The sequence below is a fragment of the Maylandia zebra genome, linkage group LG3, assembly GCF_041146795.1.
Source record: "Maylandia zebra isolate NMK-2024a linkage group LG3, Mzebra_GT3a, whole genome shotgun sequence".
Classification (NCBI taxonomy): domain Eukaryota; kingdom Metazoa; phylum Chordata; class Actinopteri; order Cichliformes; family Cichlidae; genus Maylandia; species Maylandia zebra.
The window spans coordinates 21610352-21629908 of NC_135169.1; the positions used below are offsets into that span (position 1 = coordinate 21610352).

Sequence of the window (19557 nt, forward strand, 5' to 3'; positions counted from 1 at the left end):
GCTGTACAGTACATGGGTTAAATACTCAGACTCAATTTAATAAACTCACAAATTCAATAGCTCCATCTTAAAAACAATAATTCCACAAAATATGAAAGTGTAGATTGGTGGAGAACTTGGGGGAGGGGTTGCTCCTGGTTGTATATATAGTTCAGAAATCACATTTTGCTCCATCATAATCAGTGTGTTATTTTTTTTAGATGCCTCGAAAGCCATCTGTAGACAAGGTTTCCATTTTTGCAGTTCTTTGCGATTCAAAAGAGGCCATAGTCCAAAATGGCAAAATAGCCACTCCAACTGCATCAGTCTGGAAAGAGCTGAGTCAGCAGCTAGAAAACAAGATGTCAGCAAAGGCCCTGTACACTTTTGTGAAGCTAAATAGACACAACATCTGGTCAGCTTTGGAAATCAGTGATCAGGAAAGTAATAGTGAAGGAGAGTTAGATTCACATTGCATTTCTCCTGGACAAGAAAACTGTCAAGCTTTTGAACTAGACGTCCCTTTTGAGGACTGGGTTAAATTTATTCCTGAAAAGGTTGAATACAATGACAAGTTTTCTCCTACCCAAAAAAGGGAATACACAATTTTGAAACCTGGCACTTGGACTCATATCATCAACGATCTTATATGGAAGAAGATCAAAAATACATGTACACTTGTGTTCCGTAGAGCAAAGGTCCATCCAATTGTCAACAATAATTATCTGGACATCAGAGGCGACTGTAAGGAGTGTCATGGCCAGTTAGAAATGTCATGTGACAGACAGCCAGCAATTAATAGTCCAATGGTGCTCCAGTGTTTCATGAGAAATACAGATTTCTCCCTGCACACTGGCCACTCCAAGCAGTTCATGTCTGGAAACCTGCGTGAACAGATCGCTAAAGAGCTGTGTGAGGGCAGAATGGAACTGGCTGTATGGAGGTCAGCGAGGGCAGCAGATCTGATGGATGTTGGAGATCCTGAGCCAAGCCACCTTCCAAATTTGGCCGCTCTGCGAAAAGCCAAACAAGAGAGAAAAGACTTGGAATTAGGAGATAAGGACCCCATTGCATCTCTGCAATTGTTAAAATATAGTGTTCCTCACAGTGGTAGCATCCGAGATATTGGACTGGACAAGTTTTTCTGTCACTACTGGAGTCAAACACAGATGCATGTTTATAAGACATTGTCAAAAAAATCTCCCCCAACTGTGTGTTTTGATGCAACCGGTTCAGTTGTGAAAAAACTGCTGAGACCAAATGGCAAATCTGGCCATATCTTCCTTTATCAAGGTATTCTGAAAGAAAACAATTGCCCCAGTGTCCCAGTGGTGCAAATGCTGTCAGAGAAACATGATGTTAATGCCATCACAAACTGGTTGACAGAATGGATTCGTGCAGGTGCACCTGTGCCAAAGGAAGCTGTGAGTGACTTTTCTCTGGCAATTCTGGGAGCTCTGGTCAAGGCTTTCACTCCTCATCCTGATCTGAAGTCCTACCTTAATGAATGCTTTCATGTCCTTCTTGGAACCCAGTCTGCCAAACTGCCCCCTTGTTATATCAGGGTTGATGTTGCGCACTGCATCAAGATGATATGCCAGTGGAACTGCCTGAAGAAGAAAACACATCGTGTTAAAGATTTCTTTGTCAGGTCATTAGCAAAACTTCTTCAGTCTCAATGTTTGGACCATGCAAAACAGCTCCTACATGCTATCACTGTTGTGGCCCTCAGTGAGGCAGAAGGTGATGACAGTTCTGGAGCCCCTCTTCCTTCAGAAAGGTGCAAGAAATACTTGAAAGCCCAAATTGCTCAAGACCCCATCATCATTCCAGATGAACAGACGGAGGAAAGTGAGAGAGTGGATTCAGTGGATGAGATCCAGACTGACCTACGACAGTGGGTAACAGAAATATGTGAGGAGAGCAGGTCACTTGCTGCAGCAAACGGGGATAGAGATAATATTCACTTTCTCCCTGAGATCATTCCTCATATAATAAGACTGGCAAGTTACTTGCCACTCTGGACAGGAATAATGGTCCCTCTCTTCCAAAGCACCAGCATCACAGCAAGTTCAGCCACTGTTGAAGCTGAGTTCAAAAACATAAAACATGGCCTTTTCAAACATGACAACTTGCCTCTTCGAGTCGATCGCTTCATTGCTCGTCATCTTTCATTCATATGCGGATTTGTTCTGCAAAAGAAAAGGTCAAAGATGAGCCAACAGTGGGATCACTGAAAGTCACAGATGCCAATTCTGGATCCATGACGACTCACAATGCAGAAGACAAAATAAAAATGGATGCTCACCCATTTGTGGGATCTGATGCTGCCACAAACATTCTTCCGGCTGATGGGGATGCAGTTGAGAACTGGAGGGGCCTAGCTGTTCCACCCAAAAAAAGGAAGAGGACTTCCTACCTCTCTTCATGTACCGAATGGCTCCATGCAGATGAAACCTTTGGGGCCAAAAGAGTGAAAGTGGGATTATTAAAAAATGGAAACCTCCATCAGCCTATTAGATTAGGGGAATCGACAATCTCTGTGCTCAATACCTGTGCATTTGATGCATTTTTTCAGTGCTTATGTTGTGCCTTCTGTGACAGCTCCACATTTCAAAATGCTGTTCTGAAAGACAGTGAAAACCCAGTCCTGCAGCTGGTGAAAGCCATTGCCACAGATGGTGTGACCCAACAAACCTACAGAAGGAGAGCAGAGCTGCTTAGTGTAATGTTTGAAGCTGTCTCGTTGAGGTCTGCTGCGATCCAAATTGATGCTCAGTGCAATATCTCCGCTGTAATTGCTAAGACAATGAGGAACATCTCAAGTGTTTATTTTACCAAACACTGCTCCTCACAGCACTGCTACCTCAGCAAAGGGATGACAAGGGAAGTGCCATTTGTTTCTCCTGCCATCTCTGTCCTCAAAGAGTCTGGTATGGCTCATCTTGGCACGGCTGTGGAAGCAGGACTTGGCCTACCTGAGTCTACCTGCCTCAGGCCACTCTCCAATCCATCTCTGTGTCCATCAGAATTCAAAACAGAAGACAGCACCACAGGAAATGAGCTCTGTGCAGGGACAGTTACTCACAGCTACAACATTGGAGATATCGTGTGGATTGATACTGACGGGATAAGTTGAGGGACGCTTCAGGGTGTTTTGTGGGAGAAGTAAGGTTGAGATGGTTGTCAGCGCATGTTGAACCGAGGAGATTACGCGGACTATCCGTGTCTAGTGTTGGTGTCCTTGAGTGAATTAGAACCAGGATGCTGTAAAGTGTATAAGGGACGCGCAGCGCCGTTAATGGGTTTAAAAATAAATGAAAAACACTAATCAGAGGAACTATGGGAGAGAGGTAAGTATATGGAGGTGAGCGCGTTGCGCATAAGAGTTGCTGGTTTCATATATTAACACTTTGAGTGCGAACAATTTTGATTGAGTGTCAACGTTTGAGAACGCGAGGACAGCGTCTAAAGTGCTGGGTTAAACTTTGTGTGTCACCGAGCAGGGGAAGAGGAGCCAGTGATTGCGAAAACAGCGAGACGGATTCTGAAACCGAAAGCTAAGCGTGTCTGGGTGACCTAGACCTAGAAGGCGGAGTCGACCAACGTCATTTGAAGAGGTAAGTTTGTGTTTCAGAGAATGGCTGACAGCTCGGGTGCGACATCTAGTGGGAAAAGGGGATATAAACCTCTGAAGGATCAGCTTGAACAGCTTAAGAAAGCTATTCATTTGGCTTCCCCTGGAGCATTAAAATCAGCAGAGAAGGAGTGCCAAGCGATGGAGGTTGAGGTAAGCAAACTCATTACATCCCAACAGAAAGGGCTGGGTGACAAAATAGCTCTGAGCTTGGTGTTAAAAACTGAAGGAGAGAGATGTGAACAGAGATTGAAACAAGTAGAAGAGGAGTCCGAGGGACGTTCAGGGAACAGGAAAGTCAGAGGAGAAATTAAGGACCTAAAAGAAACTCATGCCAAGTGCTGTAAGTGGCTGTTCCTGTGGAGGGCAGCCTCTTCCTGGATGATGGAGGAGGAGGATGACACAGGAAAATCAGGAGACATGGTGAGTATAATGGAGTCTTTGAAACACCTGAAGGAGGAAAATAAAAAGCTAGAGGACCAAGTGAAGGATTTGACTCCGAAGGTAGAAGAGGCTAACAGATATTACACACCGAAACTATATCCTTGGGCTGCATTGACGTCTAGTGCCCCACCACCACCGTATGTCATGCCTGTAATGACCCTTGGAGGGGGACAAGTTCGTGGTCCAGACGGACAGACTGGAGTTGTCCTTGGCGGAGTACTAGACGTTGAATATACTACTACTCCCCAAACTATCCCCGAAGAAGGGACAAGGGCAGTGGAATGCCAGTCCCAAAATATGGGAGGGAGAATGATAGCCTCAGCTGCAGATGAAGGCTCGACCTCGCCTCCCAGTTTGTTGGATAGTGGAAACATGATACGGGCCGAAGTGTCTACAGTGGAACAGCCAAGGCAGGACCATTTTTGCCGAAAAAGGATAATTATACGTGTTTTAAGTTCTCCACAGATAAAGTAATATATAACGTGGGAGAAATCGACCCAAGTTGGTGCGCTGTTACCCAGACGGGAAGAACCACAAACAATATAAGTGATCCCAACACGTTTATTGGGACCTGGGCTAGAAGTGGACTTTATTACTACTGTGGGCACAAGACTCTTTTGGCTCGTGTTCCTCTGGGAAGTGTGGGGACGTGCGCGATGGTGAGACTAGGAGCACCTCTTATGCTAATTGGAAATCAGGTAAAAACCATTCCACAGCACAACACACGCACATTGGCAGCTAGACGGAAGAGACATATCCTGTCCAAGAGCGGGACTGAGGGAACACACGCTTATGACCCTAGGCTGAACTCGCCAACCTGGATTGACTCAATAGGGGTCCCCAGGGGAGTTCCAAGTGAATATAAACTTGTAGACCAAATAGCTGCCGGTTTTGAGAATCTTCCAATAATTTCTGCTCTCTTTCCAGTGACCCCGAACAAAAATGTAGACAGAATCAATTATGTTCACTATAATTTGCTGAGGCTCTCTAACCTTACCAGAGACGGGCTGGAAGGATTAGCGGAGCAGATGGGTCCGACCTCGTTAGTGGGGATCCAGAATAGAATGGCCCTTGATATGTTGTTGGCGGAAAAAGGGGGCGTTTGTGCTATGTTCGGGGACCAGTGTTGTACTTTTATCCCGAATAACACTGCTCCAGATGGGTCGGTGACGCGAGCTTTGGAGGGGCTAAAGAGTCTCTCTAGAACCATGCATGACCATTCAGGAATTGACAACCCGCTGGAGAGCTGGATGACCTCAGTGTTCGGACAGTGGAAGGGGTTTGCTCTGTCAGTTATGTTTTCTCTATCTGTATTGGTGGGTATTTTGGTGACTTGTGGTTGTTGTCTCATTCCTTGTGCCCGAAGGTTGGTAGAGAAGGTGATTGTAAAGGCAGTGGACCCTGGGGCGGTGGCCCCTATATCCATGATGCCAATGATGGATATGGAAGTAGTTGAGTGGGCTGAGGAGTGAACAACAACATATGTATCGACCTCTGGTTTGCCAGAGGTTGAAAGGGGGATTGTGGGGATGAACAAAAGTATTTTACCAGCATAATATAATCTGCAGTATGATCATTGCTTTCAAAGTCAAAGTCAAAGTCAACTTTATTTGTCAATTCTGCCACATGTACAGGACATACAGAGAATAGAAATTTCGTTACTCTCAAACCCTAGATGAAATAGCAATGAACATTTAAATATAAGAGAGTGATTAAAAAATGCAAATAAAATAATTAAAAAGTAAAAATTTAAATAAATACAATACAAATGAACAAGAAAGCTATACAATATACAATATACAGTATTCAGGTAAGGGTAAATGACATTGAGTGTAAACCAGGCAGAGTAGTGCAAATAGGCAAATAGTGCAAATGGAGATTTAGTAATGTACAGTAAGAGATAGTGTAACAACAAAGTCTTATGAGATAGTGGCAGTCCAATGCTCCACAAAGTGACTGGTAACTGGTGCAGGCCAGTGAGTGAGTCAGAGTGTGTGTGTGTGTGTGTGTGTGTGTGTGTGTGTGTGTGTGTGTGTGTGTGTGTGTGTGTGACAGAGTTCAGTGAGACCATGGAGGAGAAGAGGGGAGAGGGGGCAGAATCGGGAGGGAGTTAAGCTTCCTGACAGCCTGATGGATGAAGCTGTCCTTCAGTCTGCTGGTCCTGGCCCGGAGACTCCGCAGTCTCCTCCCTGACGGCGGCAGCTTGAAGAAGCTTTGCATTGGGTGCGTGGGATCAGCCGCTATGCAAAGGGCTTTTTTAGTGAGACGGGTGCTGTAAATGTCCTGGAGGGAGGGGAGAGAGACACCAATGATCCTCTCTGCAGCTCTCACTATGCGTTGGAGGGTTCTATGACAGGACGCATTGCAGGCTCCAAACCACACAGTGATGCAGCTCGACAGGATGCTCTCGATGGTGCCTCTGTAGAAAGTGTACATGATGGGGGCTGGTGCTCCTGCTCTTCTTAGTTTGCGGAGAAAGACATTAACAATGTAACAGATAGCTTTAAGATGGCCTTAAGATGTTTATGCATACGGTTATCATATTAACTTTGTATTTCAGATGCAGTTATAACTATTTTATACACATTGCATATCTGTGCTTATTTTGAGTTGATGTTTGGTTCATTAAGGGTCTTAAGCTTCACTGGCGTGATTGTCCAGGTGATACATGCTGAGGGAAATTAGAACATAGAAGGAATTGCAATACAGGCTTACAAAACACTTATATCAGGTCATTTTCATATTAAGCTTTTAGTAAGAGGTTCTTGATTAAAACATTTATTTAGTAGATGACATATGCATAGTTTCAGTTAGGTTAGTGCACATAAGGATGAGCCTCTGTTCTGGTGAAAGGTCAGAAGTGCAACAGGTGAATTGAGAGAGAGCATTTAAGGACGAGACACAGACAGTTAGTAGGTGAGAGGTGACATAGAGGCTGAAGTGAGGTCGTGACATATACACACACACACACACACACATTAGTTAGACTTATTTATAGGAAAGAGGTTAGTCATGTCTGGTTGTAACTGCGAAAGTGTCTCTGTAAACGAGGAACCGTTCCTTGTTGTCTCGGCAAAAAGGGGAACAATTCACTTCAAGACAAAAACTGAAAGGTTGACCGGAAGTACCGGCTATGAAAATAGAAGATGATGTTCTTTCGAACTATGTTAAAAGTCATTGTGGTTTTGAGCTGATCTATGTATAAAATGTATCTGTGACGTATGAAGGGGCATCATTAATCAAACCCTGATGCTATAAAATAATTGTTTGTGCTTTGATTAAGTTGAAGATTAATTCTTGTCTGCGTACAGATTATTCTTCCCACGCGTGTATTCATTAAAATCATCGTTTGACTTCACCCGGCCGGATCAGTGTGGTTATTCTTCGATCACCTCTTGTACCCTTCCTCAATATTGAACCCTTAACATGACCTTGCAAACCAAACAGAATTTCCACTGAATGAATTTCCCTCCAACCTGGTTCTCCAAGGAAAGTCGTTCACTTTGAGGGCATAAATTGCTTTCCATGGAAAGATGACCACTGATGGTTTGGGGCATTACACTGCATACTGCAGGAGAGCTCCATGTGTGTGGGAGTGCTATGATGACCTGGGAAATGGAGTGACAGGAGCATCTGAAAAGAAAAAAATACAACCCCATGCTGTGTTATACACAGTATAATGAGTGCTGCCTGCATTTTTCTGTTTTATTTGGTTCATTACAGTTATATGTGTTCAAATGGCTATTGTGTGTTATCAGTAAGTTCAGTTTTGCACATAAAGTTAAAGTTCTAAATTAAAAATCTTTTAACACTCTTTTCTTTGTCAGTCTGATGGATATTTGCTTTTACACACCCAGTCACCTTCACCCGTAGCCTTGAAAGTAACCGTTCCAGTTTTTGTCAATAATTTTTCCGTATTTGTTTTGTGTTTACCTGGTGGCTTAAGTCAGGGGTCAGCATCCTTTTCATTTCAAAGGGCCCCTTTCCCCCCTGCTGCTACAAAACCTGTCTAGAGCCTAAAAAAAGAAAGAGCCTATAAATATCTAGAAAATGAGTTGTTGTATCGTGTAAGCTATGGAAATGTAAATAAAAATGCTTATTTTTAGATTTGATAAGACAATGAATCATCAAAGCTTTATAACGGAAAAAAGTATTTGTTAAAATGAAGCCAGCTACGTGAGTCCTTTCCATAATAATTGAAAATTAGGAAAGATGGCCAACCAACTTGAAAATTACAGTAAACAGATTTGAACCTAAGAAACATTAAATCACTTTTAAAAGCCTTGTACATTCAGTGAATAGTCAATGCAGATATTTCATTTAAAAAAAAACTGTTAACAGAACCCTTTCTTGTTGTCTTTATAATAAAAAAATGACTTACTTGGTCTTGTAAGAGCCACAGTGGAGGGGCCGGAGAGCCACATGTTGCTTTAGAGCCGCAGGTTGAAGATCCCTCGCCTAGGTGCTGTGGAATATTCAGTTTTCTACACGTAGGTAACAACCTATCAAAGCAAACACTTCATTTTTTCTGAGACAGCTACATAATAATAATGAACATATATAATTCAAAACAAAATCATAGAGGCCAACTGGGTATGTAAAAAATAATAATAATTTAGGTAAACGTGAATCACTTCACATGAAACTCAGTTTTGCCACAGAAAAAATAAAAACTTTAGCCTACCTTGTGTACGTTTCTGCACTAGTAACAAAAGAAATATCGACCTTTCCGCTGAATAAATTGTGTTACTAAAGTGTAAACTAATAAAAGTTAATATGCAGCAAGCCTAGAAAAAGTGCAAAACTCCACAGCTGCTGAAACTCACTGCCACAGACACTGGTGTTATACAGTGTAGGCTGTAATAATTAAAATCATTATATCTCAGATACTGTAGCAGCACAAACGCTAATTTTACCTGCACAAATCAGCACAAACGTAGCACTAAAAAAGTAGACCATTTTGGTTTGTTTTGGAGCAGTCTGGGGGGATGGTGACCTTTGAATGACCTATAAAATAATGTTTAATATCTCAAAAACCGTAGCAGCACAAACACTCATTTTACCTTCACAAATCTGCACAAACGTAGCACTAACCGCTCCGCCTATTTGCCTTTACGTTTCAAGTGGGTGGGGGGTCAGCTTCACTCTGCTAGCGATTGATGATCGGGAGCTGGTCGTGAGGTGTCAATCGCTTCTCGTTACCCCACGTATACTACACGATGCACGACGCATGATGAAGGCCAAAATCGGGCCGATCACCAAATCGGTCGCACGACTCAAAAATCGTCTCAAAATGGGCCAAAATCGCACGGTGATCGGCCCGATTTTGGCCTTCATCGTGCGTCGTGTAGTATACGTGGGGTAACGAGAAGCGATTAACACCTCACGACCAGCTCCCGATCATCAATCGCTCGTGACGTGTCACCGCAGCCGCTCACACTGCTCACGCGCAAACACATAAACGTCGGTGAAAAAGACTTAGCAGCACGGCAGTGCAGCGTGTGATCTGGACACAAGCAATGGAGGCACAACTTGTAGAACTTTGGAAAGCTCATCCGAGCCTTTTCCATGTGGCATCACAAAATTATCACGACCACAACAACCGTGAAAATAGTTGGATTTACATTGCTGCTCAATCACAGCTGCCTGATCAATGTTTTTCATTAGCAATTTAGCAAAGTTGATGGTGGTGGTGTGTCTGTGTGAGTGAAAGACACACAGAGAGCGAGCGACAGATTTTCTGTTATAACCTTCATTTTATGGAGGCACAGTGTGAGCACTCAGGTCGCATCAGAGCATCGGGCGGTATAGTGTGAGACCCTGTGTAACAGAGTCATAAATCACATTGTTATAATTACACAAAATGTGTTCTAAACCCCCAAACTGCTCCTTTTATACCTGACTTTTAGGACCTCCAAGCCTGTAGTTGTGTTCATTATCAGTTAGAGCCCCTCCTCATTCTTTTCTTCTTCTTCTTTGGTGCAATACTATAAATACAGTGTACCCCTTTTCCTACAATTCCCCTGTGGGAGAGTTGGGTGTCATTTCTTTCCAACACCTTGAAACACACATAATTCATATTTAGCCACCCTGATGTTTATGATTGCGATGTTAGTTCAGTTATTGTCATTATTAAGCCTGTTTTTGTAAGATGTTATAAGTGTGTAGTATGTGTGTATCATAAATGTGTTTTAGGCGCCATAAATGCTAGCATGAATATATACTCTGTTAGAGATTTTCTACATTATACAATATAACCAAATCTCTATAATACAATATAATCAAGTGTGCCTTATATTTTGTGTGTTCATATATTTTCACATAACCAAGCTAAGTGTTAAAGAGAACATAATGCATTCCTTTCCTCAGTGTGTGATGTCAGATAAGCATGATATACTTCTGCATTGTTATTTTCAGTGTATGTGTGCAAGGTCAGATAAGCTGAGATAATGCCTGACCTCTCCCTTTTCAGTTAAAAGAGGAAGTACTATGTAACTTACTTTCACTATAAATAAAGCAAGCAAGCCTGCACTCGGTGTGTGTGTCTTCTCAGAGGCATTCACCCGTGCGCACGTTTCTAATACTCTCTGAGTCGGTCTACAGTGTCTCATTTCTCTTACTTGTGTTTGCACAAATGTCAACCCCTGACATACTCCTTGCTAGCTTGGGAGCTGTGGTGGGTTGAGCTAACCCTCTTCCCCACTGTTTGTATTTGGTCTAGGAGCTGGAGTGGGCAAGTTATTTACTTGGATGTCTTTCTTTCTTTTACCTTTTTTATCAGGTATGTCGGATTTCATGTTGTTGTTTTTGTTTTATCTTATGTCAAATATGTTACGTGTAAATGCATATTTTATGTTTAATGTAAAAATAAATGCCGCCCTTTTCCTACAATTCCCCTGTGGGAGAGGAGCTGGAGTGGGCAAATTATTTACTTGGAGGTCTTTCTTTCTTTTACCTTTTTTATCAGACACAACGCAGAATCACACCGGTTACACCTGCATCGTGACCTACCAACTTCTAACCCCTGCGAGTCAATCGTGCAGTTTGAAAATCGCACAGTGTTTGCCCAGCTTTAGGTGTACTGTCGTCCGAGACTTGCACCGCAGTGTCGGCGTTTGTTTCCCCGTTGGCCATGCTTCTTGTTGTGGTCATCTGTTGTCTTCCGGTATTTTCTCCGCAAGCGACCTTTCCTCGACCAATGAGATGAGCGGTAATCTGAATTGTCATACTCGAATTGTCATAAGTGTGCTGTCAGCTCATTGGTCACAAAGCAGGAGAGGGTCTGGGAATTATGTTTTCAAACAAAGTGTTAATTCCATAAACATTTATAGACTACTTTTGATTCTCACTGTATTACGGGACAAAGTGCGTCCCTTATTAGCTCAATACGGGACGTGTACTTTTGTTTCTAAATACGGGACAATTCCGTATTTTAAGGGACGGTTGGCAACCCTAGTTACAAGGCTCAGCCCCTGCCGGCATTTGGAAAATCGGACCATTCCGCCATCTTCCTCATGCCTGCCTACAAACAAAGGCTAAAGCAGCAACCACCAATCAGGAGGGAGGTCGCTCGCTGGACGCACTGGATGACGCAGACTGGGACATGTTTCGGCGCAGCTCTGATGACATCAACATGTTTACGGAAGCGGTTGTGGGATTTATCGGGAAACTAGCGGACGACACAGCAGAAAGAACTATCATCCGAACGTTTCCCAACCAGAAGCCGTGGGTGGATAAAAACATCCGCGACGCTCTGACATCACGCACCGCTGCCTACAATGAAGGGCTTGTCTCCGGTAATATGGACCTATACAAGGCTGCGTCCTACAACGTGCGCAGCGCGGTCCGAAAGGCAAAGCGGAGCTACGGGGAAAAACTAGAGTCACAGCTACGACAGTGCGACTCTAGGAGCCTGTGGAAAGGACTGCGGACTATAACGGACTATAAACGACCAGCTTCTTCAATGATGAATGCAGATGCTTCACTGGCTGATGAGCTGAACACGTTTTATGCTCGCTTCGACGCCGCAGCAATTAAAACAACAAACGGCTGCGCGCGCTCGGAGTGCACCAGTGAAGAAAATGCATTCGTCATCACAGAGCATGCCGTGAGGAACACCTTCAGGAGGGTGAACACCAGGAAGGCAGCAGGACCAGATGCAATCCCTGGCCGCGTCCTTAGAGCCTGCGCTGATCAACTAGCACCGGTGTTCACGGAGATCTTCAACCTCTCCCTGGCCCAAGCTGTGGTTCCCACGTGCTTCAAACAGTCCATTATTGTCCCTGTTCCAAAGAAACAACAGCCCACTTGCCACAATGACTACCGTCCAGTAGCACTGACTTCAATTGTGATGAAGTGTTTTGAAAGACTGATGAGAGATCACATCACTTCTTCACTTCCTGCCACCATCGACTCACTTCAGTTTGCTTACCGGACTAATCGTTCCACAGACGATGCCATATCTCACCTGCTCCACACATCCCTGAGTCACCTGGACACTGGCAGAGGGAATTATGTTAGGATGCTGTTCGTGGACTACAGTTCAGCATTCAACACAATAATTCCCTCTAAGCTTTTCACCAAGTTGACGGATCTAGGACTCAGCTCATCACTGTGTCAGTGGATCCTCAACTTCCTCACAGACAGACCCCAATCAGTGAGGGTAGGAAAACAAGTCTCCCCCTCCATCTCACTCAGCACTGGAGTGCCTCAGGGCTGTGTTTTAAGCCCCCTGCTGTACTCACTGTACACTTATGACTGTGTAGCCACATCCGACACCACCTCCATTGTCAAGTTTGCTGACGACACTGCTGTTGTGGGCCTGATCTCCGACAACATCGAGACGGCCTACCTGGAGGAGATTAGGAACCTGGAGACCTGGTGCCAGGAGAATAACCTCCTCCTAAACATCAGCAAGACTAAGGAGCTGATCGTGGACTTCACTACAAAGCAGGCGAGGAATTACAAACCCCTCATCATCAGTGGCACGCCAGTGGAGAGAGTGGACAGTTTCCGATACCTGGGTGTCCACATCACTCAGGACCTGTCATGGTCCTGTCACATCAACACCCTGGTTAAGAAAGCCCGTCAGCGTCTCTTCTTCCTCAGAAGACTTAGAGACTTCCATCTGCCACTGAAGGTGCTCAAGAACGTCTACTCCTGCACCATCAAGAGCGTCCTGACGGCAAACATCTGCACCTGGTTTGGGAACAGCACCAAGCAGGACAGACGAGATCTGCAAAGGGTGGTGCGCTCGGCAGAACGCATCATTCAATCAGAGCTCCCTGACCTGCTGTCCATCTACACCAAGAGGTGCAAGTCCAAAGCTAGGAAGATTATGATGGATCTCTCCCATCCCAACAATGGACTCTTCTCACTGTTGAGGTCTGGGAAGCGCTTCCGCTCCCTTAAGGCCAAAACAGAGAGAATGAGGAGGAGCTTCTTCCCCCAGGCTATTCGGGGCCTGAACCAGGTGTAGGACTGGACTCTCCCACACACGTCACTATAAGACTGAACTCTCACACACGTCACCACACGCACCACCACACATTTCCTATAATTTATAATCCTTATCTTTATAATCTCTTCTGCTATTTGCACATTCTTTACTGTAAATTCCTAAGTTAATTTGTAAATTTTTGTAGTAAACTGTAAATTGTAAATATTGTAAAACTTTTCTTCTGTCATTTAATGGTCGGGCATTGTACAGCTACAAGCATTTCACCCCCATGTCATACTGTGTATGGTTGTGTGTGTGTGTGACAAATAAAATTAAAATTTGAATTTGTGTCACCAAAAACGTGTGTAAAATAAAAAATTTGACACACATTTTGTTTAAATAATTACAAACAATTAAACAATTTTATTACTTTATTGTACATATTTGGCACATTTTAGAAAAAAAATCAGGTTAAATGAAATATGTGGACATGAAATGAAGCCGCAAAAAGAGAATCACCCATAGATTACTGTACTAAATTCAGTAACTATATTAGACTTACAATTTTATGGTTACTTGTGTTGCAAAGGTCCCTCAGTCACACGGGATGTGTGGTTCTTGCTACAATCAGCTGATTGCAGGTTGTGTGTAGGGAAGACAGTGTCTACAGGTTTGAGGAGCGGAGGTATGGGAATTATTTTTGTTTTTATTGCACATAAGGACAAGAGCATAATGGTAAATTACAGACTGGATCAATGACACAAACAACAGATCATGCTGCTAACAGAACTTTAACTCTTCCTCTGTACAGACAGCATGCCAACACAAAGCTAGTCAAGAACCCAGAGTGATGATAAAGCCGAGCGCATGCCGATCCAGATCCTCATCTTCAACAGGTAGTCAGGTTTGCAGCCTCCATTTCTACCTGTTCATGTTTCCACAGCAGAGTCACTGTGGTGATTCCTCTGAAGTCTTGTTGGGATGGTATCAGCTTTGCTTTGTGTTCATGTGTAAACACCAAGACAGAGATCTTGTGTGTCCTCATTAGGATAGGGATTTGTGTTGATGTGTGGGACTGTAGCTTTAGGTATATATTGTTAACTGGTGGTTATATGACAATGCATTTCAGATCATGTTACAGAGTAGTGCAAAAGTAAGGGAACAAGCATTGTAACAAATTTCTTTCTCTGGCGAGCACTTAAGTAACGTACTGCATTAATGTGTTACACATTTCTTTCTTTGAGTATCTAAAAAGTGGCTCTTTGAAGCAGACGTCCAACCTGGATCTGCTATGTCCATTGATCCAGATTTTAAGTGATCTTCACAAATACCAAACATGTAAATTTAATGTAAAAAAAAAAAAAAAAAAAAAAAAAAAGAAAAAGAAAAGAAGAAGAAAAAAAAAAAAGAGAAAGCTCAGATCCACTCCACAGCAGATGAAAATAATCACAGCAGGATGACTGTGAGAGGAAAACCAACCTCTTAATCATCCAGTACTCAGTTATCATGACCACAGACACCTCAAAGACGTCATCAAACCACCAGCATAATCGGAGTTAATTTTATTCTGTTCAGTTTTTCTCAACAACACTGGATCAGATTCATGTGCGTGTCCGTGGGAGCACCAGCACTCCCTGTAGCATCGACAGGTTGAAGGTTTCCAATTCCAAACCTCCAACCTGTTTAACAGAGCGGCAGCAAACAGCAGTTTCATTCTTTGTTTTCCCGCATCAGCCGTTTCAGGATTTCCCTTGTCACAAAAGTGAAATGTAGTTTTTAGGCACAATCCCATGCTTCCCGCCCACAACGCCCATAATCCACTGCTCATCCACAGCCTCCACCTGTGTGATAATGTCACCGACCTGCACAGAAACACAAAGAGAGAGAGAGAGCAGACATGTTATTAACCCACCCAAAAAAAATCAACACCTAAAAGTAAACACAGGAAATCTGACAGGGTATTTTATTTATATCTGTAAGGATTTGTCAGTGATATATTGTTTTCTGTAGTTTTTCTTGTGTACACCACCAGAGTGGATTTGAAATCAACCAGTCAAGATGTGATTGAAGTGCAGTCTTTCAGCCTTAATTTAAGGCGCTTAACAAAAACACTGGATTAACAACTGTTTTTATACTTTTTCTTTTTTTAAGCCAATTTTCTGAGGCTTAAAAATACCTGAATAGTTAACTGATAGTTTCATGACCAGGTGAGTCCTGTTCTCTCATTATCCAAGGAGAAACTCGTCAGATTACTGGAACTGCCAGGCACACTGGACCCACTACAGTTCGCTTACCGTCCAAATCGTTCCACAGACGATGCCATCTCTCATCTCCTCCACACATCACTCACTCACTTGGACACTAGAAGGGGGAATTATGTTAAAATGCTCTTCATAGACTACAGCTCTGCATTTAACACCATAATTCCCTCCACACTCACCACCAAGCTGGAGCATCTGGGACTCAGTTCATCTATGTGTCAGTGGATCTCCAACTTCCTAACTGGCAGACCACAGGCAGTAAGGATGGGCGGACATGTCTCAGCCTCCACCACTCTCAGCACTGGAGCCCCCCAGGGGTGTGTTCTGAGCCCCCTGCTGTACTCTTTGTACACATATGACTGTGTGGCCACTACCAGCTCCACCACCATCATCAAGTTTGCTGACGACACCGTCGTGGTGGGCCTGATCTCTGATAACAACGAGACGGCCTACCTGAAGGAGATTAGGAATCTGGAGAACTGGTGCCAGAGGAACAACCTCCTTCTAAACGTCAGTAAGACAAAGGAGCTGATAGTGGACTTCAGCACTAAGCAGGAGAGGAACTACCAGACCCCCGTCATCAACGAGTGCCCAGTGGAGAGAGTGGACAGCTTCAAATACCTCGGAGTTCACATCACGCAGGACCTGTCATGGTCCTGTCACATCAACACCGTGGTGAAAAAGGCCCGACAGCGTCTCTACCACCTCAGACGCTTGAGAGACTTCCAACTGCCCTCCAAGGTGCTCAGGAACTTTTACTCGTGCACCATAGAGAGCATCCTGGCGGGAAACATCTTAACCTGGTTCGGGAACAGCACCATGCAGGACAGACGAGCTCTACAGAGGGTTGCGCGGTCAGCTGAGTGCACCATCCGCTCCGAGCTCCCTGACCTGCACTCAATCTACAGCAGGCGGTGCTGGACCAAGGCCAGGAAGATCGTGAAGGACCTCAGCCATCCCAACAACAGACTGTTCTCTCTGTTGAGGTCAGGAAAGCGATTCCGCTCCCTGAAGACCAACACAGAGAGACTGAGGAGGAGCTTCTTCCCGCAGGCGATACGGTCTCTCAATCACACCACCACACAGTACTGACCCACACATACAGTTCTTACACACACACTGGACTTTCTGGACTTTGGTTTTGCACAACACTGGTCACTATATTCTTCATTTCCAGTTAATACTTGTACAGCTGCTGTTATTGTGTATATATTTATTTAGATTTAGATTTCTTCATACATTCTTATATAGTTCTATATTGTGTATTGTGTATTTTGTTGTACAGTTATTTTATTTTCAACTTTAATTTATATATTTATCTTTATCTTATTCTTCCCACTTAAATTTACCCTTCATTCTAATTTGTGTTGTACAGTTATTTCATTTTTAACCTTAATTTATATTTTATTCCTTCCTAGTTAAATTTACCCTTTTTAATTTTTCATATTTATTTCCTTTCTTATTCATAGCCTTTTCCTTTTTTGTTTTCTTTAGGTCACGAGCAGTTGTCCAAGCATTTCACTACATATCGTACTGTGTATGACTGTGTACGTGACAAATAAAAATTTGAATTTGAACTGTCAACATGAAGTCTACAGAGGTATTAATGCCAGTGAAGAGGGGATTATGTATAAAATCAGCACTTTGAACGTGTACAGAGGAGAGACTACAGTGTGTTTGTGTCCAAATACTTATGGCTCCTCACACACCTTCAGTGTGAGCTCATCCTCGCTTTCTGCTGTGAAGTCAAACAGAGCTTTGGCCATTCCTTTAGCCACAGGCTGCTGGCCTGTGATTGGCTGAGCTGGAGAAGAAAAAAAAGTTTGATACAGTTTGCGTGTTTATTTGTGTATTTTTGTCGTTTGACAATCTCTCTCTGACCCACACATGCCAGACTTTTGTACCTTTGCAGGGCTGTGTAAAGGCCACGGGGTAAAGCCCCTCTCTCCCTTCCACTCTTCCTCTCCTCCACTCTGTGTCGATGTGCTCCGTCACTTGGATCAGCGCCCCCTTGTGGAAGGACAGATCCTCTGGGGTCTGACCGGGGAAGTCAAACAGAGCTACAGCCCACTCCTCAGTCTGCACAGTTTAACAAATCAATACTGAGAGAATCACTTACATTTTAACTCAACGATAAATAAAATTATATAATAAAACAGAATATAAAAAGAGCTTCTTGCATTATTTTAAAAATCTAAATAAGTGGTTCTTAAAAGTTCGAAAAAATTAAGACCAAACCACATCAACACTGTGGATTATATTCTTATTACATTGATTTTTAAAGAATCTCTGCAGACAAATTCAGCCTTTATTCTAATCTCAGTGCAGCTCCTACAAGCAAATATAAAGTTTTCAATCCAGCTGCTGATTAAAGTGAATAAAACTTGTTGCAAAGCACTCGACAGCAGTGAGACGCTTTTCTTCTTCTCTGACATGTTTTCTTTACAGCCCAGGTTTTACTGCACATGGAAAAATAACTGCCCCTCCTTGAATCGCTACCTTATCGTGGTGGAGGGGTTTGCGTGTCCCAGGGATCCCAGGGGCTATGTTGTCTGGGGGCTTTCGCCCCCTGGTAGGGTCTCCCATGGCAAACTGGCCCTGGGTGAGGGACCAGACAAAGAGCGATTCATAAGACCCTTATGAAAAGGACAGGGTTACCGGGGCCCCGCCCTGGAGCCAGGCCCGGGGAGGGTGCCCGAGGGCGAGCGTCTGGTGGCCGGGCCTTAGTCCATGGTCCATGGGCACTGCCCGAAGAGGAGACATGGGCCCATCCTCCCGCAGGCCCACCACCCGCAGGAGGCGCCATAGGGGTCGGGTGCATTGTGTGCCGGGTGGCGGCCAGGAGCGGAGGCCCTGGCGGACTGACCCCCGGCTGCCAAGACTGGCAATAGGGACATGGAATGTCACCTCTCTGGTGGGGAAGGAGCCTGAGTTAGTGCGTGAGGTTGAGAGGTACCTAGATATAGTCGGGCTCACCTCTACCTCTACTTGGGCTCTGGAACCAGTCTCCTGGAGAGGGGCTGGACTCTGTCTCAGTCTGGAGTTGCCCCTGGTGAGAGGCGGCGGGCTGGGGTGGGTAATTCTAATATCCCCTCGGCTTGCTGCCGGTACGTTGGGGTTTTTCCCGGTGGACGAGAGGGTTTGTTCCCTGCGCCTTAGGGTCGGGAAACGGGTCCTGACTGTCATCTGCGCTTATGCGCCGAGTGGCAGTTCAGAGTACCAAGCCTTCTTAGAGTCCCGGGGGGGTGCTGGGGGGGGGGGGGGGGGTGCTGGAGGGTGCTCCACCTGGAGACTCTGTTGTCCTGCTGGGAGACTTCAATGCTCACGTGGGTGACGACAGCGAGACCTGGAGGGCGTGATTGGGAGGAACGGCCTCCCTGATCTGAACCCGAGCGGTGCTTTGTTATTGGACTTCTGTGCTAATCACAGTTTGGCCATAACGAACACCCTGTTCGAACATAAGAGTGTCCATAAGTGCACGTGGCACCAGGACGCTCTAGGCCGTAGGTCGATGATCGATTTTGTAATCGTATCAGCAGACCTGCGGCCATATGTTCTGGACACTCGGGTAAAGAGAGGGGCTGAGCTGTCAACTGATCACCACCTGGTGGTGAGTTGGATCAGGTGGCGGAGGAGGACGCTGGACAGACCTGGTGCACCTAAACGCGTAGTGAGGGTGCGCTGGGAACGTCTAGCAGAGGCCCCAGTCCGCGAGATCTTCAACGCACACCTCCGGCAGAGCTTCAACAGCATTCCGAGGGAGACTGGGGACATTGAGTCCGAATGGACCATGTTCA

At 44.6% G+C, this 19557-nt stretch overlaps 1 protein-coding gene and 1 long non-coding RNA gene across 5 annotated transcripts in view; both read right to left on the reverse strand.

Annotated features, from left to right (window-relative positions):
* Positions 1 to 2300: 2300 nt before the first annotated feature.
* Positions 2301 to 3063, reverse strand: LOC143416807 (uncharacterized). The gene is made up of 3 exons (XR_013097064.1): positions 2846 to 3063; positions 2533 to 2676; positions 2301 to 2436 (listed from the first exon to the last, which is right to left on the reverse strand). It is a non-coding gene; the product is annotated as an uncharacterized LOC143416807 (long non-coding RNA).
* A 10849-nt stretch (positions 3064 to 13912) lies between these two features.
* The window catches only part of LOC101477839 (uncharacterized), a 34988-nt gene continuing 29343 nt past the window's right edge, over positions 13913 to 19557 (reverse strand). For 2 of the 4 annotated variants that reach the window (XM_012915895.4, XM_012915894.4), the window contains exons 15-17: positions 17665 to 17839; positions 17470 to 17564; positions 13913 to 15361 (exon numbers count right to left, since the gene is read on the reverse strand). In XM_012915895.4, the coding sequence (XP_012771349.2) occupies positions 15254 to 15361; positions 17470 to 17564; positions 17665 to 17839 (378 nt within the window). In that variant the 3' untranslated portion in view covers positions 13913 to 15253. Of the gene's footprint in view, positions 15362 to 17469; positions 17565 to 17664; positions 17863 to 19557 lie in introns of those variants that run through there. The other 2 variants (XM_012915896.5, XM_076882359.1) reach the window with 2 other exon arrangements.